Source organism: Nicotiana tabacum, chromosome 8 (assembly GCF_000715075.1).
Source record: "Nicotiana tabacum cultivar K326 chromosome 8, ASM71507v2, whole genome shotgun sequence".
NCBI lineage: Eukaryota > Viridiplantae > Streptophyta > Magnoliopsida > Solanales > Solanaceae > Nicotiana > Nicotiana tabacum.
Window position 1 is genome coordinate 115,845,291 of NC_134087.1, and position 26,041 is coordinate 115,871,331.

A 26,041-nucleotide genomic window follows, 5' to 3' on the forward strand; every position below is an offset into this window, starting at 1 on the left:
TATTTCTAAATGGACTTCTTAAGGAAGAAGTCTATGTGAAGCAACCTCCAGGGTTTGAATGTCATGAACACCCTGAATATGTGTTTAAACTGGACAAAGCATTGTATGGGTTAAAGCAGGCTCCTCGAGTTTGATATGAAAGGTTGTCAAAGTTCCTGTAAGAAAATGGCTTTAAAGAGGGAAAATTGACAACACCTTGTTCCTAAAGAAACGGGGAAGGAACCTGCTCATTATTCAGGTCTATGTTGATGATATTATTTTTGGGGCAATAGCTGACTCTCTGTGTGAAGAATTTGCAAGACTCGTGGGAAGTGAGTTTGAAATGAGAATGATGGGGGAGCTGAATTTCTTCTTGGGTCTTCAAGTGAAGTAGTCCACACAGGGTACATTCATTTGTCAGCAGAAATACATCAAGGAGCTCTTGAAGATGTTTGATATAGAAGCATCAAAAGGGATATACACTCCCATTGCAATTGCTACTCGATTGGACATGGATGAAACTGGATCTCCTGTGAATCAAACTATGTATAGAGGCATTATTGGGTCTCTTCTCTATCTCACTTCCAGCAGACCCGATATTTTGTTCAGTGTGGGGCTATGTGCAAGGTTTTAATCAAGTCCCAAAGAATCTCATTTAAAGGCTGCCAAAAGAATTTTGAGATACCTTAAGGGTACACATGACCTAGTCTTGTATTACCCCTCAGGTGACAGTTTTAATTTCATTGGATATGTTGATGCTGACTACGCAGGTTATCTTATGGACAGGAAAAGCACTTCTGGAATGGATCACTTTCTAGGATCATGTCTCATCTCTTGGGGCACAAGAAAGCAAAACTCAGTAGCTCTTTCAACAGCTGAAGCAGAATATGTAACTGCAGCATCTTGCTGTGCTTAGCTCCTATGGATAAAGCAGCAATTGGAGGATTTTGGAGTGTTTACTAAGTGTGTGTCTCTTCTATGTGATAACACCAGTGCACTTAACATGGCTAAGAATCCAGTTCAACAAAAAAGAACCAAGCACATTGATATGAGACATCATTTTCTGAGGGGAAATATGGAGAAAAGGTTGATCTGCATGAAGTTCTGCAACACAGAAGAACAAATTGCAGATATCTTCACCAAAGCATTGGGTAGGGAACATTTTGAAAGAAACAAGGTGAAACTGGGGCTTTTGAAGCCCAATTGAGCACCTGATTCCTCATCAATTGGCTATGAAAATCACCTTCAGGTAAAACTAGCTAAAGTGTTTTCTGGCCAAATTTAACTCACTTCAATATTGTTGCAGGTAAACACGCATGATAAGTATAGAAGCAGTAGATGCAGTTCATGGATGATAAAAGAGGATTGATACTTTCAAATAACAGGTCAAGAAACTGGTTCTTGTACCAAAGGTTAGTAGTTTTGTGCATTCTTTAATACACGTCTTGAAAAGGTACAAATATCAACTGTCATGTTATCCACCTTTTCAAACCCTGATGTCACGTCTCTTCTCTTCAAATCGTTCCATCTCCCTCTGAAACATTGCACTTCTCCAAGCACAACCGCCGTTTCAGAACCAGTTCATATCTCTCTCTTCATAATTATCCACTCTTATTAAAACCCTTCTCTTTTCTCCACAAACCATAAGTCCTACATTAGAACTTCTCCAAAGCACCTTCTCTCCACCTCTTTAATGGATGACACCAACTCCAAAATACCTGTCTCAGTCGTCTCTAATACTGAAAAACCCATGGAATCCTCCGTCCCCACTGAGTCCTCTGTAACCACTCCTGCTCTTACCGCTGAAATCACACCTAACCCATATTCCCCGTTTCTCTCCATCCCAGAAACCCCTAAAATTGTTGATCCGTCCTCTCTATCTTCTGAGGTTCCCATTGATCAAAGAAAAAGTGGAGAACAGGGTCAAAGTCCTGAGGTCATAGAGGTTTTCGCCATTGTTGCTACAGATTCTGTGGTGGCAGTGGAGCCTATTGAGGAAGAAAATATCATAACCATCTTTGTGGTATCTATTGACGGCGTCCTGCATGAGATAATTTCTCAGAGAAACGAGATATAGGGTATAGGGAAAGAAAGAGCCATGGTGACTGTTGAGGGCTCTATACTAGCAGAAACTACTGGGCCCTCACGTGAGGAACCTGACCCCTATCGGAGGAAACAAGTCAGGGTTCTCACTCCCAGGCCAATTCTGCTCCTATATTTGCTATTGCGCCCTTGGACATTCAAGTCCGTGAGATGAGGTCTAGTGATGAGGAGGATCTAGACAACCTTGCTCTTGATGCTTTCATAGTCAAGCGAAAGGTGCTGTCCACTCCTGAGTTTTCTACTAAGCGACCTACTACCAGGTTGCAAGCAAAGGTAGCCTATGACTCTGCCCTTCAAAAGAGCAGAAAAAGTAGTAAGAAGCAAATGAGGAGATTGATGAAAGACAATGTGATGGTGTGTGATAAGGTTGTTCCAGTGGTGGAGGTTGAAGAGGAAACAATTGAGGAACCTAGTTCCCTGGTGAGAAGGTCCCAAAAGAAGAAGGCATTTGTTTCCATAGAGAATGTTACAACCCCCAGTTCCAAGTTGAAGGATGTTGAGAGTGAGCTCTCCGTTTCTGATGAGGATGTGTTAGTCAAGTCTAAGGGAACAGCAAAATCAAGTGGTATTAAGTCTGGCAAACATAAGTCTGAAACCGTTAAGGAACCTGGTTCTTTGAAAAAGCTGAGGAGTGAAAGTAGTTCTGCTTCAGAACGCCTAAGGCACCAAAATCCCGTGTCTCATTCACTTAGTGTTTTCATTAGTATTCTCAGTAAAAACTCATAGAGGACCAGGTACTCAATAGTTTGTTGGATTCATATAAACTAACATAGTGAATATAGATGCAACAATTAAATCGTCCAAGACGATTCAATACATAAAACTAGAGTTATAATCCACAAACAATCATCAATACACCAAATCCATCAAACTCTAAAGGGAACTACTCCATAGACATGGAGAAATTCATCACAAATATAATTAAAGTATAGGAAAACATAGATTCAATCCAAACTCGGGTTTTGAGTAAGGAAGGAATGATGAAATCCTTGTGCTTTTGTTCTTTCAACTCCTCCTTAGCTTCCTTAGGTCGAAAGTATGTCAAAAGTCCTCTCAAAAACATGTTTCTAGTGTATTTATACCATGTAGGAACGAATCCGGACGAGACTACGCTTTTTGAGCCGAAGTGGGAAAACCTACAAACTTTTTACACTTCATGTGTCGCACTATGCTACGCAGGGTGCGTAGCATTAGTGCAATTTGCTCGGTTGTAAACTCTCTGAACTTAGCTTGTCTGACAAAATTTTGTATTGATGCTACGCACTATGCCACACACCATGCCTAGCATTAGTGTATTTTTCTATCAAACCCAAAAACTCTAAGTCTCGAAACTTCTCAAATTTCTGACGAAATTTTGTACTAATGCGATGCTTAATGTCATGCCTTTGCGACGCACTAGTACTTTTTTGCCCTAGCCCTTGCTCTTTCTTCCAACTTTCGTATGCAACGTCGGTCCACGAGCCCCGGGCGTGATCCCGGTTTAATTCATTGGCTTTTACTCAGACTTCAAAGCTCCAATTATTCGATTTAGCTCCAGAACATCTTAACTCGGCATCATCTCTTACAAAGCATAAAACACACAATTAGTGCAAAACACTACTAATTGAAGCTCAAACACAAGTAAAGTGCAGTGAATTAGAGTGCAATAAGCGATTAAAATATGGGATTATAGTCTACCATCAATAACAGTGCGCTGACAGTCCACATAAGTTATAAATACTTATAATAGTGGAGTAAGTATTGCTTGAAAACACAAAGTTGCTCCAAAATCCTGCAAGTTGAAACACGTCATTGGCCTTTTTCCATATTATTTGATAGTTTTCCCCGTCAATAGACATTGTATTGTATAAAACGTTTGACTAATGACTAGAGTGGCTCATTAGGCCTTCGCTATTAGAAAAGGTTAATCGCGGACTTGGTTGAAAGTACAAGTACCTATATAGGGGTTCCCCTGTCACTGCCAGAACTCAGCAGCATCCGAGCAACAACCTTCACAACTCAGATTAAGAGAAAATGCAAGAGGAGAACAAAGCTAATTCTTCTAGGAAATGATAGACCCTATTCAAAGAGAGCTGAACTTGCTCTCAAGATCAAAAACTTGCTCTCAAGTTGAACTTGCTCGAAATGATAGTCCCTTTCGAGCTTGTCCGAGAAGGACACTTGAACAACAAGAGTCCATTGCTTCTCCAACACGACCTAATCCACAAAAAGGTTCCCGTGTTGATTCACCACGGTAGAGCTGTTGTGGAATCACCAGTCATCATTGAATATATTGATAAAACTTGGAATCTCATACCTAAACTCTTGCAAGAAGATCCATATGAAAGAGCCAGAGTTACGTTTCTGGACTCGTTACATCCAACTGGTACGATTATATAATCGTGTGTTTTTACATTTGAATTTCAAGATTTTGTTAATTTGTGCTTTCCATATTTTCAATTGTTTGACAGCATATCCAAGATCATGGTTACCCAGGAGGAAGCGTGTGAGGAACTGTGGGAGAGAATAGAAGTGCTGTTAGAAAGAAAGAGAATTTTCTTCACTGAAGGAAATCGCGAAATCCACGGGGAAGATCCAGGTGTTCTGGATATCATGATGGTTGCAACACTATGATTTCAAGGCTCAAGAAAAGGTCCCTGGCCTGAAGATTCTGGACAAAGAAAAGAGTCCACTCATGTACACCTGGGTGACAACCTTACTAGAGCAAGCTGTAGCGAAAGTTTTAATTTATAGGCAAAGCATAGTCGAAGTGCCAAGTAACTAAGCACAATATAGTTTTCAGATACAGCAAACCAATTCATTAAGTTGCCGAAGAAACCTTTGTCTCTAATTTCATTGCTCTAGATGGTATACTTTAGAAGAGAAGTCCAGGCCCTAGATATTTGGATAAACCATTATTAATGTGTATCAGGGCAAAATCACCATATGGTGCCACCTTTGTATTTAATCCATGGCCTCTAAAAATTACCCTTCTGAATCAGAGCATTATACCTTATTTCCTTTAACTTCATCAGAGTATTACACCAGCATGCAATGTTCATCCTCACAATATCAACAAACCCGGTTTTGGATTCACTTGCAACTAGGATCACTAAGCAATGTATACATAGTGATCCTAGTTGCAGCTTCATGAATAATAAAAAATCAAACAAGAGATAGACCCCCATTAACCGAGATCCAAGCAAAATGACCTCCAAACATTCAGACAATGCTTACACATCTACTTGCTTTTGGCACATTTCTTTCACCATCAACTGAGTTGCTCATAATAATGATTCAACTGGCCAGATGAAACCATTGTGTGATATATTAGGTAAATTAAGACAAGATTGACAACTCAATTTATATAGAATGGGGAATGAAGTCGGATATAATCAACTAAAGCAAAATGCTCCTCAAAAGCTGCAGCAATCAGGTCAATTTGTAGTGCACAACTAGTAAACACTTGAATGTCAAAATTTCACCAAAATTTAAAATAAAGTCCCTCTAAACTCTCAGCTTAGCTCTTGGCCGCCAGCTTTTCTTTGGCTTTTTGGATCTTCAAAACCTTCTTCACAATTTTCTGCTCTTCCACCAAGAAAGCTCGAATAATCCTGCAAACCAACATTACACAGTTATAAGACAAAGGAGCATGAATTAGACAAATAATGGAAACGGACAAGCCAACAAACACTAAGACAACAAACCTCTCCCTTACTGCACTTCCAGACAATACTCCACCATAGGCACGGTTCACAGTCCTCCTGTTCCTAGATAATCTGGATCTCTTATACTCAGTTGGTCTCAAGTGTGGAATCTGCAAGACAGCAAGGTTTGATGAATATATTGCACCAAATGCTTGAATTAATTAACTAAGCTAAAAAAACACCGAGACCAATGAACTACATGACAATAAGAGTTTAAATACCAAATACAAGGGCAAAGAGTATTATAACCATAAGTGGGGCTAAAAAGCATCTAGGTAATACCTAACATCATTTCAATTAGTCATTGAACGAAGCACCAGAAAAGCTAAAGTTGGCATTAGCAATTCTTATGATGCTTCAGTTTCTACTAAAAAGGATCTGTAAAAGAGAATATAATAAAAATTCAAATAAGAGAGATATTTAAAATATCAAAGCCTGATTCTTCTTTCCTAATTCTAGAGACTGAAGAAGCAATCTTGTCAACGGCTTAATGAAGAGCATTTTAGTCAGAGATGGGAGAATTCAAATAATACAAGCTGATTCTACTCACTCCAATAGCACAGTTTAAAGATAGCTATCTCAATATACAACATAACTATGATAATCTGACAGCAGAATCAGTATCTAGAGTTCACCTTGTATACAGGATTTACTGCCAATAATAATTAAATTATTTACTTATTTAAAAAACTTCACCTCCACTATTTTAATAATGGTAAAAATGAAAAAATGAATCAGCATATGCTTATACAATACCAAGAGAGATGCTTTGGCCTCACTCTGAGTAAGAAACAGTAAATAGAAAAAAGACCATATTGAATACGACTAACCATAATTTTCCTCAAAAAAAAAAAAACTAGCCATAATCAGGTATTTTAGAAATGTTTAAGATCTACATCTAGGATATCAGACAATGCAAAGTGGATCATGTACACTACACATCAGAACCAACACTAATTTCTAACAAAATTGTAAATGAAGCTCCAAGCACAGAAACATGACCGAATTTATTGCTGTGGAGCACATAATGGTAGAGCAGCAGAACAGGAAATACATGGTGAACAATATGAGCAGAATGCAATTCTATTCCTAGAGGTATCAACGACTTAAACAAACATGATATATGCAAAGCACAACTCTGGAATATATATATATATATATATATATATATATATATATATATATATATATATATCTTAAGATGTATATATAGATAGCACAGATTTAGCTCCATCAACGCATCTAGAAATGCAGAATAAGAATATGTGGAAAAAAAAAAGATGACATTACCCCCTGAATCCTCTTTCCAGTTACAGGACACTTAGGACCACTAGCCCGCTTCTTGGTACTCTGGTAAATCAACTTCCCACCTGTACAATAAATAAATCAATCAATCAACTAAGTCTCAATCCCAAATTAGTTATAATCGACTTTTTATAAAGTCTATATCCATTCCGCTCAAATCGGTAAATTGCTTTTTGCCTGATCGGTCCAATTCATTGAAATACTAATTCATACTTAAAATTGAATGAATCAACAAGAATCAAATTAAAGACACTAATATTAAAGATAGTTTTTGTTGTACCTGGGGTTTTGACGACACGGTGCTGGTTGGATTTGGTGGCATAGCTGTGGCGCTTCCGGTATGTGAGTCGCTGCACCATCTTCGGAACCTCTCTCTCTCTCTCTAGGTTTGAGGCTCAGGCTCGAACAGAAGAGGGAGTGAAGAAGGTTTTGAGAAAACAAGTTAAAAGGCAAAACCCTAGCCGGGAATTTGCCCTAGATCTGACGGCCACTAAGAAATATGCTTGGACGGTTAGGATTGACAATGATTTGGACAAACTTTGCTCTTTTGGGCTTCAATCCAATCCAAACCCACTAGTTGCTTGGGCTGGTATTTTGGGTCGTATCCCCGAAATTTTTCCATTGTTGGGTTTTCTTTTATTATAGGTTAATTTCTTATTCAGTCATTGACTTTTGGAACATATCATTATTTGCTCACTGAATTGATCGATTATTCTTCATTTGGTTAACTGAGAGCTCCTTATTGTGTTTAGTGAGACATTAAAATAAGGATCATTTAATATGGTGACATATTGGACTACGTATCCCACTTCAAGATAGTTCATTCAAAGATGATAAGTCATTTCAAATAGAAGGAAGATATTGAGTATGAGGATTTTTATATTGAGTGCTGCTATTTGGCCACACTCATAATGGCCCAACGATGGTCACATTGTTGAAATACCATTAAAGCCCTTAATTTCATATTTGGCTTAATAGCCATTATTTTCCTCCAAAATATTTCTCTCCCAAATTAGTTAATAACTATTGATTATTAAAAAATATTGATCCCATAAAACCATCAATCTCTCATGGGAAGATCAAAAGCCTTTGTATGTATACCTATACTATTACATTTTTTTTTTAAAATAAAATTTTGTACGGATGGGGAGATCAAAAGCCTATGTATGTATACATATATTGTTTTTTGAAAATTTATACGGTATACATTGGTATACCATACACATATGATAAGAGAGCTTTCATTAAACACATAGTTCACCGCCCTTCTCTGAACCTAAACATGAATGCTAACCAAGAAACTAGTTTGGAGCCATTAAGCCCGAATAACAGCCTAGAAACTAGGTCGGAGCAACTAAGGAATGCATTACACATATCATTGGGGTTGAATTCGGACGATAGTTTGATGAATGAAGATGAGTGGGTCAACATTGATTCAAACGGCAACTTCAATGATAGAGAAGATCATGTTGACGATGTTGATGATGATGATGATGATGGCCATTATTTAGAGGAGGAGGGAGAAGGTGGAGAGGACAGGGAAATATCTAATGAGTTCAATGAAGAAGATCTAGTAATTTGTCCAATTATTGGGATTCGGTTCAGTAATAAGGATGTTATGTTTGATTTTTACAAAGAATTTGCAAGATTATCAGGGTTTTGCATTGTCAAAAGAACATCAAACAAAAAAGATGGTGATATTGTTAGGTATATGCAATATGGTTGTAATAGATCTAGGAAACCAAGGAATAAGCATGTTACCAAGAGGAGGAATTGCCATGCTAGAATAAATAGAATTTTGGAGGAGAATGGTTCATGGCGTGTTTCAAATGTGGTTAAAAAACATAGTCATCAATTGGAACCAGCACTATCACGATTGATGGCTGGACACAGATCGCTTAGTAAGTCTCTTAAGAGAGCTCTTGTAGCCGAAGATATTGCTGGCTTAAGACCCTCAAAAAATATAAGAGTCGTTGAAGTACTTGCTAGTGGCCCCGAAAATCTGGGTTGTACACCAAAGGACTGTAGAAATTATATTTTGAAGAGTAGAAAGCTTCAGAAGAAGGGGACGCACAATCATTACTCAAGCTCTTCAGTGACAAGTAGCAAAAAGATAGGGAATTTTATAACTCTGTAGATGTGGATGTTTTGGTCGACTTCGTAATATTGTCTGGGTTCATTCACACTTTAAGGTTGCATATGAGGAGTTCCTTGATGTAATATGCCTTGATACCACATACCTTGTGAATCGATGTAATATGCCATTTGCTTCATTTGTTGGTGTCAATCAGCATAGGCAGTCCATACTTTTGGGATGCGCTCTTATGTCTAGTGAGGATATAACAAGTTACAAAATGGTGCTCTCTACATGGCTTGGGGCTCTAAACAATATCCACCCATCAGCTATCATGATTGACCAATATGTTACTATTAAGGCTACCATAAATGCATTGATGCCAAATACGGTACATAGATATTGTATATATCACATATTCGCAAAGTTGCCTATGAAGTTAAGCGGAGTTCTTGATGGTAAGATTGCAAAGGCAGAGTTTAAGGCTTTAGTCCTTGATTGCATTAACATTAGCTGAGTTTGAGAGAAGATGGACTGATTATATTGCAAAATATAACTTATATGGAATGGATTGGTTTTATAAGCTTTATTTTGAGAAGGAAAATGGGTTCATGTATACTTTAATGACCACTTTTGGGCTGGGATGTTGTCCACACAAATAAGTGAATGAATGCATGCTTTCTTTGATGGATTTATCACCCGCCAAAATACTTTGAAGCTATTTGTTCGGCAATATGAGTTAGCCATAAGAGCTAAGTTCGAGAACGAATTGGAAGCTAGATATAGATCAAGGTGTTTTGAACCAAAATGTTTGTCTAAATTCGCATGGGAGGAAAAACTTCAAGCATGTTATACTCGTGAAGTGGTTGAATTTTTTCAAGTATAGTTAAGGAAATTGTACCATTGTGAAATCATCACCCCTGAAGATCATCAAGCAAACCCTGGAGTGGAGAAATACATTATAACAGATTATTCGCTCAGGAGTTTTAACACTAGAGATCCATTTGAATTCACGGTTGAATATACATATATTGGCGAATATCTAAGATGCAGTTATAAATGCTTTGAAACAAGAGGTATTCTATGTTGTCATATACTTAAGGTGTTATCTCATAAGAAGATTGAAAACGTTAATGAGAGGTATATATTGATAAGGTGGAGAAGAGATGTTGTTCGTCCACACTTGAAATGTTTCTTTATAGAAGGTTACCCACGTATGACTTCTGAATATATGATGTTCAGGGAACTATTAAAGCATTTTGAATGGGTTTGTGATATTGCACTGGACATTGAAGTGATGAGGCAATATATTAAGTATGATTTGAACAGATTGGAGCATGACCTTTTAAATTGGGATGATGATATGATAGTTCCAAATTGGGAAGGATTTATTCAAATGGCTTATGTTAATTACATCGTTGTGATTCATAGTTATATTGACCGTTTATATAATTGCCAATATATAATTTCATTCATTAAGGTCATACGTATCGGCCTATAGTTATTCATAGCAACTTTATAAATCCATTGACTAGGGTTATAGTAATATGGCCTATGCTAATTATATCGTTGTGATTCATAGTTATATTGACCGTTTATATAATAGTCATTTATATAATTTCATTCATTAAGGTCATGCGTATCGGCTTATAGCAACCATATAAGTCCATTGACTAAGGTTGTAGTCATATAACCTATGTTAATTACATCGTTATGATTCATAGTTATATTGATTGTTTCTATAATAGTCGTATATATAATTTCATTCATTAAGGTCAGTTCCACAAGTCGAGTTGGACTCAAGTTCTTCCAATTTGTTGCTTGGTCCACAGCATTTGAGCAGAATAGGAGGTTGATGATACATATTTTGCTCCATCTGTTGAGAGTGCCATTGAACTTTGCTTCCTTGAGCCTCATGAGACAAGATAGGAACCCGGAGAATGTCCCATTTCAGGCGAGCTTTTCCTATCCATTACTTGAAGGATAGTAGAGAACCAGGTCCTGTGTTCCTCTAAGATATCTCAAAATTCTTACACTAGCCTTCAGATGAGAATCCTTTGGATTTGATTGAAACCTTGTACAGAACCCAACTCTGAGCATGATATTTTGCTCTACTTGCAGTGAGATACAAGAGTGATTCGGTGATATCTCTATGCATGGGTTGATTTAGAGGAGAACCAGGTTCATCCATGTCTAGGCGTGTAGATGTGGCAGTGAGAGTGTTGATGGCTTGTAATGCCTCTATGTCAAACCCTTTTTGACAACTCGATTTTCAATTTTTGTTGTTGTAGTTATGGGACCAGGTTCCTTATTGTAATCAATGAGCGTTCTCCACCTTGATCAATATTCAGCTTCTTTGCAGACAATGAGACTCCCAGGTACTTAAAAGGAATAGATCCCTCGGTATATCCTGTGAGTTTGAGCAGTGATTCTTTGATATCCTGGTGTACTCCAGCAATGTACATAGAGCTCTTGTTTGTATTTGCCTGAAGACCAGATGCAGCAGAAAATCTTTGAAAGGCTTCCTGCATTTTGGTTACTGAGTTTATATCTGCCCTGCAAAATATTAATAAATCATCAGCAAAATAAATACGAGTCACTCCCAGCTTTTTGCATCTTGGATGGTATTTGAACTCATTTGTGGCTGTTAGTTGGCTCATCTCTCTTTGTAAGTATTTCATTACAATGACAAATAGGTAAGGAGACATAGGGTCTCCTTGCCTAATCCCTCTCTTGGCCTGGAAAAGTTTGGTAAGGCCATCATTGAGCACCAAAGAATATGACACTGTTGAAACACACTCCATTACCCAATGGATGAACTTCTGAGGGAATCCAAAATCAGTTAGCATACACCTAAGAAACTGCCAATCCAATGAATCATAGGCCTTTTTAATGTCAACCTTAAGCACATATCTGGGAGATAAACCTTTCCTATTATAGCCTTTGAACAGCTCATGGCTAAATAGGATGTTATCAATGATGCTCCTTCTTTCAATGAATTCAGATACAATTTCTTTCAAATTCATTAAAATTTCATGTACCGATTCTTGAATGCCCGTTATGGTAGAATATTCATGTGGGACTTTCTCAGATTTTACACGTGTGATACATGTTCCTTGAGACTTCCCAATAATCACCTCTATTACTTTCTTTATTCTACTAGTCAGGATCTTAGCAATAATCTTATACAATATAGTGCAGCATGCTATAGGCCTGTAGTCTTTCACTTTAGTTAGAGCTGTGACCTTAGGAATCAACGTAATAGTAGTACAATTCCATGCTGGCATCATTCCACCTATGTGAAAGAAGTAAGACACAACCTCATATGTGTCCTGCTTCATAGTCTCCCATTGCTTGGTAAAAAACTCTATTTGATAACCATCCACTCCACAGGCTTTATCCTTAGGCATATCCCTGATTGCTTCATCGATCTCATCAAAAGTTATATCCTTTATTAGTTCGTGTTGATGTTGTAATGTGAGACAGTTTCCTGTTCTAATGATACTGGTATTAGGACATGGCATTAATCCATTTGCATCCCCATTAGTTGTGTGAAGAAATCAGTAAACTCCTTTTCCACAGCCTTTGGATCAGTGATCTTCATCCCCATGTCATTATATACAAATGTAATATTATTCTTGCTTGCCCTTATTTTCAGTTGTGCATAGAAGTATTTAGAGTTAGAGTCACCATAATCAATCCATGTTGCTCTAGATTTCTGCCTCAATATTCTTTCTTCTATTGTACTTCATTTCTCCAAATCACTTATAATCTGTTGCTCCTGCTCTTTCAATAGCTGATTAAAGGGATCAAGGACCATAGTTGCCTGAACACATTTCAACATTTCCCTAATTTGAGTCGGTCTTTGTTCATAGCTTGCCATATCCTTGTTCAGTCCTTTAGCCTCATCTTTTAGTTTTTTTAGCTTCAGCCATATATTAGTCATAGTATCCTGCTCATCCTGCTATTGCCATACTCTATTCATCATCGGAGTGAAGTTCGTATGGTCCATTATCACCATATATAACTTGAAAGGCTTTGGGTGGATAGTTCTTCTCTTCCATAATTGAATAACAATTGGGGAGTAATCAGAAACTCCAGGTTCCAGAAACTCAGCTTCCAGATGTGCATAGTTTTGAGTCCAACTAAAATTACCAAAAGCATAATCAATTTTACTATACACTCTTTCATTAGCATTTTGTTTTTGCACCAGGTAAAGAAGCACCCCTTTGTTCTTAGTGGAGTCAGCTGCATATTGTCAATACATTGCTTGAAATCTTACACCTCATTAGTTGTCACTGACTGTCCTAACCTGTCATCAGTGGTTAATACACTGTTGAAATCCCCACTGATAAGCCATGGTGTTTGAATTTGACCACCTAGTATATGCAATTCATGCCATAGACTTACCCTTTCCTGCACCTTATTCATAGCATATATTGCTATCAACATAATCAGGAAGTTTGTTGCTTGATCTTCCACTGAGCAATGAATGAATTGTTCATGAATTTGGAGTACCTTAACTATCAAGTGTGTCTTCCATAAAAGCCAAATCCTTCCATTTATAGCTTTAGTTTAATTACAACGGTAACCCCAATCTCTAGCTACCTTGTTCACTATACTTTTTGCCTTTCTTTCCTTTACTCTAGTTAGACATCCAAGGATGTCTATTTTATGCTTTTGCAGAAAGAGTCTTAACTCCTTCTGTTTATAGGGCTTATTCAGCCCTCTTATATTCCAAGTGCACACAATCATAGTGGCTTAAGGATAGGTTCAGTACCAGTCACATCTCCTTGTGAAGTGCTCGCCCCACACTCTTCCAAAATCTTGAACCTATTTGTAGTGATGGCCTCATCATTATGAGATTGTTGTATTGCTACAGGACTATGCTGACCCTTGCACTCTTCATTTCTACTGATCAGTCACTTGTGTAGAGGCATCTTCAGCTACTGCTTTTTGTTTACCTTTTCCTGCCTCTATTTGTTGGTTCTCTTCTCCTTCCCCATCTAATTTCCTTTCTTGCTCTTGTTGTTCCTTTGGCTTCCCTTCCTGCATTGTCTTCTTTTTTCTACCTCTATTCCTTCTTTTTGGAGCCTTGAATTCAGTCTCTTCATTGTTCTACTGCTTAGTCCTCCAACATTCAAAATTTTCAAGGCCAAAATGGATACATTCACTACAAAATTTTGGCCTCCATTCATATAGAATTTCTTGCTGCATAGTTCCTGATGGAGTAATAATCTCTATACTCTCCAATAGTGGTTCAGTGATATTAACCTTCACTAAGACTCTTGCATAAGAAATTTTGTTAAGATCAGCCGTGAATCTGTCAGTATACATAGGAATTCCAATAGCACTAGCCACTTTGCTAAGTGCATCTGCAGTCCAATATCCAACAGGTAAGCTAGGGAAGTGAATCCACAATGAAATTATTGTAATGCATTTAGGGTCAAAATGAAAATCTCTTTCCCAATTCTGTAGAATGAAAGGCTTGTTGTGACACGAGTATGGGCTTGCTTGCATCACTAGGTCCCTTTATTCAATTGTTGAGAACCTAAAAACATAGTAGCCATCACTATGATATAGAATTTGAGGTTTTGAAACAAAATCCCAAACAGAGTCAATATAAGCCTCCATAAATTTCTCATAGGAGCATCACCTAGGACATAACCAATTAAGGTCGTTGCCCAATGGTCATTCAATTCTCTCACATCTTCCTCAACAATTTGAATAACTATCTTACCATCTCGGTGACTTGGTGGAACATATTCCAGTCTCATTCCCGTTACGATTCAGCTGCCTAAGCTCCTTTGCATGTTGTTTCTGCTCGTTTCCTTCTACTGTTGTTTCTGCATGTTGTTCTAGATCTTGAGTTGGTTGCACTGAAGATCCAACTTCTGAGAACTGTAATCTTCACGGAACTGTTGGAAATTGGCCTTTGCACTTTTGAATTTCCTTTTCCTTCACTAGATCTGTACTGTTCCATTGCTTATCATTGTTACATTTATCTTCAGCATTTAGCTCACTTTCCTCTCGAATTGATTGGAACTGAGAAGGAAGGAAGCTACCAAATGTTAGTGGAGTGAACGCTTGCATCCGTGAGGTCACCGGAGTTACAATTGCATTTGCTATTGATGTTTGTTTACGCCTTCTAGCCATCAATGGTGCAAGTTAGCCTACCTTGGATTAATGTGCGCCGAGAGAGACATCGGGCGTAACCTTACTTTCTAATGCTTCATTTACTCTCTTCTTAACAAGATCACATTTTCGGAGGGAAACAAAGGGAAAAGTAAAAATATGATTGGAGGGAAACTAAAGTTTTAACTCTTTATATATCTCTTAAACACAAGTTAAATATTAAAAAACATTTCCAACTCTCCAAACAAAATAGATACTTTAAATATGAATGTTAACAGATGGATTGAAGATGATTTCTATCCATGGTTTCGGATGAACGTGCCCAGATCGTACATTAAGCGTGATGATCTGGTAAATTTTTTTATTTTAAATTTTCATGATTTGATAATTATTGATTATTCCAACTAACAATGAACCCTGAACCCTATCTTTACATTATGTTCTTGCAGTTTTTTCAAAGAGTATATGTGACTATCTTCCTCCTATTTTGGTTAAAACAATGCTTCTATGTAATGGGAAGGAGTGGTCTGTGACTCTCACAAGTGGGGTTTGGAGAAGACTCGTTAAGGGGTAAAAATAATTTGTTGTCGATAATAATCTAAAGAAAGGGAGTGTTCTTCTCTTTGAACTTGTCGAGGCTACATCCGGGGTTGTGATCGTCTTTGTTGAAGTGATAGGAACACCTAATGCGTACCTAGATATGTGCTTTTAGTTATATGTAGTGACTTCAAATAGATCAAAGTAGTATTATTAAAACATGTTTATGGATTGATATGATTGTTCCTTATAATATTGTTTGTGTTTTTTCCAATGATTATTATTATATTTATTTATTTTAAGAAGACTACTGGATTAAAAAAAAACATATTTAAATTGAAAATCATTTAATATATTTGGTGCAGAAAATGACTAAACTGGAACTACAACTAAGATATTCTTTAGCATTCATCGTTTCGGCCAAGTCCCCCTCTTCTTTTCTATAATTTTACAACCAAGAACAAGACTAGGAAGATTAGTTTTTTAAAAAAAAGTCTAAAAATCGATATTAATTGCTCATAGAGAAGTGAAAGAATCAACACGAAAAATCAAAAATTGTATTTATCAATATAAAATTTCGGAGATCGATCCATTATTAATTAGAATTCAACCACCAAAACCTAAACCTAAACCTAAATGAACCTAAATCAAAAGAGAACCTAAACCTAAACCTCAACAAGGATCAAATAACTTTTACACGGATTACTCAAGTCTTCTAAGGTTGAGATTATGAGATAAAACCTATGAAGGGCACTGCCACTATATGGCAGAAGTTTAGAAATTTTTTTAATCCAAAATCTGTATAGGCGGATGGATAAAGACAAGTTTCTATAATTAATTGTAGTCATGAAGGAGAGTAATGGTTGCATGGAGGAGTGTAATGGTGCATAGAGGAGTGAAATTGACTACTGGAAAGTGTAATGGTTATATGGAGGAGTGGAATGGGCTATTGGAAAGTGTAATAGATGCATGGAGGAGTGGAAGTGGCTGCTAGGAAGTGTAATGTCCGCATGAAGGAGTGGATGCGGCTACTGAAAAGTGTAATGGTTGCATAGGGTCTCTACAAAGAGACTTTATGTCCTATTGGGAAGTGGAATAGCTATTATAACTCTCTCTCTATATTTTTCTCATATGCTAACCCTACATAAAACAAACAAACAACAACAACTACTACATTTAAGCATAACGATGGATAAGACTCCGATTAAGAAAGCTATTGAACAGCCACTCCATGGTTCACCTGTTAGTCATAATATTTTGTACCAAGATCTTAAAGCGTGACTTTACTAAGCTAAAGCATGAGGTTAATGAATTTCTTGAGAGGGTGGTTCGTGACTCAAGCATTAATTACCTAAAAAGTGTCATGTTGGAGGAGCATCCGCTAACTTCAATCTATACCATGCTTGATGATATGACCACACCATCTGTCCAGAATGGAGCTATGAGCAATTCTATTATTGTTATCGCTAGTGACACTGAATCCGCCTCCAAGACCACCAAGTCTCTTTCTGTGACCCAGAATATTGAGTAGTCCATGCATTATGAAGTTTTATCTCAAGTTGTCTTTTTGCTTATGGTGATGTTTTTCTAATAGTCTATGAAGTTGTCTACCATTTATGGTGATGCTTTCATTGATCTTATTATGTTTTGGTGATGTTAGGAAATCTCATATTAATGAAACTATATTATTATGTCTTTGAATCTTTTTTTTTTTTACTTAAATGATTGTTTGATTCAAGTTAACAAAACAATCATATTGTCTTCAATATTGCAATTGTTCATTTGATGCCTAATGTAATGAAAGTAATAAGAGTAACATTTGTAAATATTAATTAAGTCCTCTAAAGGTGATCAATTTTTTGCCAAATTAATATAGTACATTGAACTTATGACACCAACCTTGGACAGTAGGAAAATGTATTGTCAAGAAATATATGAAAAATTTAAAGATAGTTGAGAACAAAAGAAGTACTTATGAAGCAAACTTCTCAAGTTCTTGTCAAAAGAAGGAGTTTTTTTTTAAGAAATGAAACAAACAGCGTCCAAAATCTGACATTACTACAATTTTTCAAAATCAAACAAATGTGAAAAGTTCATCTAACATTCCAGACAGTATCCAAAATCTGAGGAATCTCATGAATCAATGTAGTAAGGATTAAAACAGGTGCAAAATGAATCTAACGCTTATAACCACTTAACATCTAGTCAATAGATGATAACCCTTTGGCACTTAGAACTAAACTTTTCAATTGAGGTCCAACAATATAGACAAAACATTCGGTTCACAAGGGAAAAGAATACTCTTATTATAATCAAACTGAACAATTTTCTGATATATACATCCCTACAAACATTCCGGCTAACAACACAGATGATATAACACTTGCTCCATTGTCACCTTCAACCCCTACACTACTTTCATCTACAAACGAACTTGAAGATGGTTCTTCACTGTCAGCATTTTCTTCTTGAAAATCATTGAATGCTGCTATGGCTTCATCATAAGATTTGTAAGAATTGAAAATGCTTCTTTTGAAACCTATAACTATATGAGCACACTCACACCAAGAGTTGTATAATCCGGGCCTTTTACCACGAAATACCACATACACCTCCGATGCCGATATATTATCAACTTGAGATCCATTTCTAAACTTATTGAACGCTGCCATGGCTTCATCATACGATTTGAATGCCTTGAAGATGCTACCCTTGACACCAGTAATCATAGGAGCACATTGGTGCAAAGAGTTGTATAATCCAGGCCTCTTGCCACGAAATACAACATAGACTTTCGAAGCATTATTGCTCTTTCCGTCCCCCATTCTTTAATCTAACCCTAAGAAAGATAAGAGATGAAGAAGGAGAAACAAAGATAGAAAAATGGGGGTTGGAAAAGCTTTTTAGGTGATGCACTATATATTTAAGTGTTTAGGGTTAGAAAGTGACCAATGCAAGATGAGTATAATAGTTTAATTTTATGCGTATTTCCTCTAGTATACTATGTGTATATTTCAGTGTATTTCGTTTGTTATAGTATATGTATATGTGCATTGAGTGTATTATGGAAGATGATGTAACATGCATGTGTACATATGAAAGAAGCCTTGGGAAGGTAAGATAATTAAACTAATGAGAGAGAATTGTTTGAAAAAAAAAAATTAAAATAAAATATGCTAAAGGGTATATATGGAAAACGAAAATACACAATTATCCATTATGACCTCAAAAGCCGTACGAAATTATCATAATGCCCTCAATCTGGACATTTGGGCCATTTTTAGTGTGGCCAAATATATTTTCCGTTTTGTATTAGCATTATTTAACTAATACTAGTATAAATTATCCTTGAAACTAATTTTGAATATTAATTGCACTAACTACCCTCAAGGTCAACTGATCAAGAAGACATCGAAGAGATCTCCTACGAAATGACAGGTAAGCATTCAAGGAGACGGTCTCGAATGAATAAGAGAGCAGGGGTTTGACTTTTGTTAGCCACCCCAAAACAATTAAATGCCACATAGCAAAGGTCAACATTTGACATATTTGCGTGTTTTTTCCATTTGCATTCAAGGGAAGTGGATACCCAAATCACATGGCTGAAACGTGACCTACTGATCTCCTTCGCCACGTGTCAGGTTCCCAAATTGAAAATAAGCCCACCTTAAATTGGCGCAGAGAGCGGTGGACCCAGGCCCATCTCAGAATATCTCTTTTTAATTGGTGGGCTCCAAGTGTAGCTGCTAGCTAGCAAGCCCAATCATTTTTCACTTACCCTATTTATTGACGGTTTCTTCATAAATTGGAGTGCTCAAACAGTGCAGACACGGTTTGTCCGAAGACCCATTGGGCTATGTGGGGCTCGAAAAGTTATTGACTTTTGGAGAGTATTACTTTATTGTAGTACATGTTGTATCATATATCCTCACAATTTTTAACCTAGCTAGTGACACTCGGGTAATTAACTGACATAAAAAATAAACAATCAATCCGGCCGTCTATTTGTGTAAAATACCTTGAGAAAAAGGTTCGGTATCCCAGTAAAAATTACACGGAACGTCCTATTTGATCGTCCTCATTTAACCTATATTCATTTTTTTTTAAACTTTTAACTTGTACCCATTTTTTAAATAACTTCAGCTCCTTTTCTGCTCCTCTTTCTTCTTCTTCTTCTTCTTCTTCTTCTTCTTCTTCTTCTTCTTCTTCTTCTTCTTCTTCTTCTTCTTTCTTTCTTTCTTCGTTCTCATCGTCCAATTCATAATCTTATAGGGAATCGAAGGAATCACTTAAACTTATTCTTTTTACTTTCTCATGTACATAATAATAATGTGAATGCTTGAATTAGTCAAAAAATGAATTAAGTTGACAATGTTGAGCATATACCATGCTATAAATATCACCATTTTTGTTGTCATTTTCCTCACCAAGAAATCCAAAAGGAAAACAAGCTAGATATGGCTAAATACACAACCTTCATTGCCCTTCTCTTCTGTCTTCTCCTTGTCGCTGCTACTGGTGAGTCAAATTAAGTAGCTTATTTTTTTTTAAAATCAAATAAAGGATTGGGATGTTCAGGATTGTCCCAAGATACAAAACAAAAACTTCCTTTGATAAAAACTTTAACTCTAGAGCTGAAGTTCGACAGTTCCAAAACAAAAACTTCAGCTCTAGAGCTGAAAACAAAAGTTACAAAACAAAAACTTCAGCTCTAGAGCTGAAGTTCGCCACTTACAAAAACAAAAACTTCAGCTCTTCGCCAGTTACAAAATAAAAACTTCAGCTCTAGAGCTGAACTTCAGGCCCAACTACTAGAATGCTGAAGTTTTGCGTGATTGTCTTTGCTACTTCAGCCCCGTATGCTGAAGTTATGCGAAAAAGCGGGTACGCTTGCAATTTTTTTTGTAAAGCGGGCACAAGTTAAAACGTGAAACAAAAAGCGGGTATAGATGCAAATGCCCCGGTGAAAGAGTTGTTTGACTCAAAAGATATCGGAACCTTTTTGAATAAATCAATCAAAGAAAATGAAGGGGTAAATCTTAGCTAACTATAATAATCTCTAGAACAAAAGATAGATAAGGAGAATATCGATGATAAGAATTCTTTATTGAGACCAAAAACCTTTTAAACGATAATCCTCTCCGTCGTTTTTGTAAGCAAGTTTACATCAAGTGTTATGGGTTAGGAAAAGTGCTCAGAGAGCTTACAAGGTTGTTTTTCCCTCTATATATAAGGAACAAAACTCTTCTAAGCTCTAAAAGACAAGTTACACGGAATATTCGAAAGAATATTCCTAATGTCCCCTAATGGGCCTGCGCTACTGCAAGGGTCATATGATCTCTTGTTCGCCTTAAGGTCGTCCTCTACAAGATGTCGAACTACGAAGATCTCGTCGTTCGTCGTACTCATCAACTGTCGGGGTTGTTCAAATTTGGACTCATACAAGAGTATGGGCTATCGAAGAAAACTTTATAATGATGAATGAATAATCTTAATCTGGATAAAGATACATTCAGCCAACGGCGAAGCCACATGGATATAAGGGTGGTCAACTGATCACCCTTCGTCTAAAAATTGCACTATGTTCATAGGTAAAATATTACATTTTAGAGGTATATAACACATATTGAACACCCTTTATCGATTTTTTTTTTACTTTTTTCAAAGTTGAACACCCTTGAAAAAATTCCTAACTTCGCCACTGCATATACACCTTGCGGCAAACGGTGTCACGTGACATCGCACCAGACCAATTTTCTTATACATACGTGTGATATACACAACAGTTAGAAAGTATGGTGTACATTGAGTTGAGTAATGAGAATCGCAAAATCCAAGATTCAGCCTTGAACAGATAAGTTTTCTTTCAATATTGCACACATTTGGCTATATTGTTTTTCTTGTTCCATTGCACTCCACTAAAAGATACTTTTCTGTATTGCCTTTTTTTACAAATAAATTTTGTTTTTCCATTGCACTAAAATTTGGTAAAAAAAAATTCAACCCTGGAATCGTTCACTAAGCAAAGAAACGAAGAATTGGTCCATATTTATTGGAAAAAGACCATTCGTGTATTACTAGTCCCACCCACTTCAAACTTATACGATCTGAAAGATAACTTTTGAAATTAATAGAGGGCAAATTTGACAAAGGAATCAGGCGTGAAATAGACATGAACCGAATATCTTATCGATAACATACTTTGTTTGATTGGGAATCACACTTTAAATGGTTTAGCGCAATATTTATATCATCACTAATCTGCTAAGAGAATAGTAGTAATACAACCAAATTTTCATAAAACTAAATGCTGGATTACTGCCTTAGCCCTCAAAATATATACTGCTCCTTGTTTAACCAAAAATCTAAGTCTTTGATCAAAACTAGAAATAAAGAAAAATTCGGGTTACTGATAATCTGGAGACGAAAATAATAGAAGATTTCTGAGAATAATAAAGTAATAAGATGTTGAGTTCTTCTCCTTTTATAGTTAATTCTAGGGGAAGATGTAATGCCTTTGTCTTAATGAGGCAATTATGAGCAATAAATGACATTTAAAAGAAACGTTACACAATCATTTCTATTTAATTCAGATTCTCTAACGTATTTGATATTTAATGCTGTATTTAGACTCTTTTACGTCATCAGATTCGTATCTTCAACTTCTTCCGATCTTTGATCTTTAAATGACTTGAATAGGTACGAGACTCGTACCTATTTTAGTAACGGTCCCCACCTATGTTGCTTTCTTTTCCCCATATCTGTTGTCGCCCGTGCCTCTTGGCTATTTATTGCGTTTTGACCTTTTGACCAGTCCACGTGTCATGACACGTCATCTTCAATATTCAAACTCAGTTTTTTTCCAATATAGATAGTCCTCCCACTTTCCATTTATTTATCAATTAAATATTTGGGAAGTGGATCTTCACGAAAAAGGAATTTTCGCCGTAATTAATGTTATGTCAGTACTGACGCTTCAATTGTCTTTTCTATTTAATGCTCTGCACACGTGTCACCTTCTGATATGTATGTAATTCTACAGCCTTTTTCCAAGGTTTCTTCATCCCCTCTATTTACGAAGTGATAGTTGCCTTTATTATAGGCTTTCCATCATTACGCTTTTTAGTTTGACAGTCGCTGTTATACACATATTTAACCCTTTTTTCCTTTGTCTTCTTCTTCATAAACCCTTAACAGATACTTTACTCTTTACTTTTGTTCCTTTCTCCTTTAGTTCATCCTTTCTCTGCAATGGCATCTCCGAATCCTAACCCTAAGAGAATCCCAATTCTGGATAGCTTCCCCAACGCCCCTGTAAGACATAGAAGGGGTAGAGGTGGCAGGCTTCGTAGCCTAGGATCCGTTCGTGGTGGTTCCTCTGGTTCCATCACTCCTTCTTCTAGTTTTAACACTATTTCTAGAGGTTCTATTACTAAGAAATCCTCTTCTAAAGGTAAAGAACTTTCTGAGCCTCTTCAAGAGCCTTTAGTTGAGGAAATAGTACCCAATGACTTGTCCTTTGAGAATGATAGGAAATCTCTTCGTGATCAAGTTGTTAATTTAGAGAAAGCTGACACTTTTCCTTCTCTAATCACTGAACCTTTGATTTCTATTGTTCGAAAAGATTGCAACTGGAGAAGTGATCTTCGTATAGTGATCCCTAATCCAAACCAAAGAATATCTTCCTTTAGGATTGGATTTTCTTTTGTTTATACTTATCCCTTCACTTTAGGATTTAATCCTGCTATTGAACCGATTTTACTTTATTTCTGTCGCTTTTTCAAAATTTGTTTGGGACAAATTAGCCCCTGGTATGGAGAGCAGTGGCTTGTTTGAGATATTTATCTATAAAAGCCAATGTTAGCTTTACCTTCCCCCACCTTATTCATCTTTACCACCCCAAATTATTCTGCCATGGGTTTTTTACTTTAACTGCAAGAAGTAAAAAGGGTCTTGGTAAGCCTTGAAGATGACAAGGATCGTGGGTGGTACACTCGTTATGTCGCTGTTCGCACAATTGATTTGGTGGGTGAAACAAATATCCCCTTCCCTGAGAAGTGGAACTTTGCACGTAATTTTTTTTACTTACCATACCTATCTTTAAGAATTTCAATTTCTTTTCTAATTTCGTTTCTTTTTGCTTTTCTATAGCAACTATGGGAGATGAGGAACCCGTTCCTAATTTCCGTGGTTGGGTAGATTCAATCTTGAAAGTCGTGCCTATGGAGGCAAGAACTTGGAAATCCATTTCCAATTTACATGGTTGGAAAGTAAAAACTCACGGTATGCATCCCTTTATGCTTTTTTTATGTTAAGTCCATTCTTGTTTCTAACTTTTTTTTTCATCCTTCTTTTTGTCAGGATTTGCTATTCGAGGAATGACAGCTGAAGTAGTTATTGCCCTTCGAGCCTCTTCTGGTACTTCACTCTCTTTGTAGAGAACTCAAGCTACGCTATCAAAGAGGAAAGTTGTAGAAGAGGATTCTGAGAATGATGAAGACACCTCTTTAATAGCTAGACCAAGAGTTAGGAGACACATCGTTTCCGAGGATGAAGTTAAAGTTACCCCTGTCCGTGCCTCTCTTACCGAACCTGTTCGCATTCCTTCTGATGATAAAACCACTCCGAGGGACACCAATGAGTCTATTCAACGCCTCTTTGTTAGTGGTTTTGAAAGTGGAGAACTAGGTCCAGTTTTAGATGAAGTTCCTTTTTCTTCCTCTGTTCCTCCGTTGGTTTCAAGTGCTTCCTTGCCCATTCTATCTGTTCCTGCTTCCTTATCTATTTCTGCTCCCTTGCCTGTCTCTTCTTCCTTACCTGCTTCGAGTCCTTCGACTCCTGTTATTTTCACTTCTTCTACCGCTCCTCCTTCTATAGCTCCCCCTCCCTCTGTTCAACATGCAGGGGAGGGTTCCAGTAGCAGAAGCTTGGCTATAAGGAGCGTTACACTTGAAGTTCCTGCTAATAACAGTCTTTTAAGGAAGTCTGGTGGAGCAGATGCCTGACTTAGGCCTTTGATTGGAGATACTGAGAAGAAGAAGAAGATAAGCAGTCACAGTTGCTTAACTCTGGTGAATGACATAGTTCATTCTACTTTGAAGGTATTTTCTTTCTACTTACTAACAAGCTTTTTTTTATTTCTAAATTCTTACTTCTATGAGTTGTCTCTGTAGGCTAACCTCATTGGTACAGAATTGATGGGAAGAATTTCCCTTCTGGAAAAGAAAACTCGTGAGTCTGAAAAGTCTATCCACGAGGCTGAAGAAATAGCCAAGAGAGCCCAGCTAGAAGCAGATAATTGGAAAGAGCAGTTTGAGAATGCTCAGGGAACCATAGAAGAATTGCAAGAGAGTAGAAATCACCTGGAGCGGCAAAAGCGAAGTCTGACTTCTGAGCTAGCAGTTGCCAAAGCTTCTTCAAGTCAATTTGAAAAAGACAAGGAGCGCCTTGAATGTTGCTTTTCAGAACAACTATCAAAGTCAAGTGAAGAAATCAGAGAACTTAAGGCACTCTTGGACAAGAAAGAAGAATATGCAGGAGAATTAGTGCAGAACTTGACTCAAGTTCAAGCTGATTTAAAGATTTCCTCTGACAAAGTACATGCCTTAGAAAGTTCCCATGCCTCCCTTGAAGCTTCCCTTGATTCTCATTTAGCTGAACATCAAGTGTTAAAGAATGATCTTGCTATGTGGGAAAGGGAGTATGGACTTCTTGAGGAGAAGTTTGATTTAGAGGTGAGTTGGGCTTTCTTAAACTCTCGTCGTGATGCTTTAATGGAGGCCAGTCAAGAAAACTTTGACTTAGACTCAGAGTTGGCCAAAGTTTTAGAGACCATTGAAAGAACCCAACAATCATTTGACTTTCCATCTCCGGCAATTGAAGCTCCCATGGCTAAGGAACCTGTAAATGACGAAGCCGTTGCTGTGGCAGTTGAAGTTGAAGATGTTGCAATTTCAGCTTCCGAGGGTGAAATTTCTACGACTCAGTCTATGGAAGCTGAAACTTCCGTGACTCTTACTCCCCTCATTGAACCTAACACTTCAAGCCCAGCTAAAACCACTCATGTTGCTGCTTCTTCAGAAGTTGTCACCGTGCCTGTGGCTGTTTCTGAAAGTGAAATTAATATTGCAACTTCTGATGTGCCAACCTCTTCAGTGACTAGTTAAATTTCCAGATTTTGTTTTTACTTTCTTTATTGGATGATGGTTTTATCCCTTAGTTA

At 37.1% G+C, this 26,041-nt stretch overlaps 2 protein-coding genes across 2 annotated transcripts; one reads left to right on the forward strand and one right to left on the reverse strand.

Moving 5' to 3' along the window:
* Positions 1-5,411: 5,411 nt before the first annotated feature.
* On the reverse strand, positions 5,412-7,510 carry LOC107820542 (large ribosomal subunit protein eL34). Its single transcript, XM_075219559.1, has 4 exons — positions 7,354-7,510; positions 7,059-7,138; positions 5,769-5,878; positions 5,412-5,675 (listed from the first exon to the last, which is right to left on the reverse strand). Exons 1-4 carry the CDS (start codon positions 7,430-7,432, stop codon positions 5,582-5,584), a joined length of 363 nt encoding a protein of 120 aa, XP_075075660.1. The 5' UTR covers positions 7,433-7,510; the 3' UTR covers positions 5,412-5,581.
* A 1,821-nt stretch (positions 7,511-9,331) lies between these two features.
* Positions 9,332-9,664, forward strand: LOC142163261 (protein FAR1-RELATED SEQUENCE 4-like). Its single transcript, XM_075220532.1, has one exon. It carries the CDS (start codon positions 9,332-9,334, stop codon positions 9,662-9,664), a length of 333 nt encoding a protein of 110 aa, XP_075076633.1.
* The last annotated feature ends 16,377 nt before the right edge of the window (positions 9,665-26,041 follow it).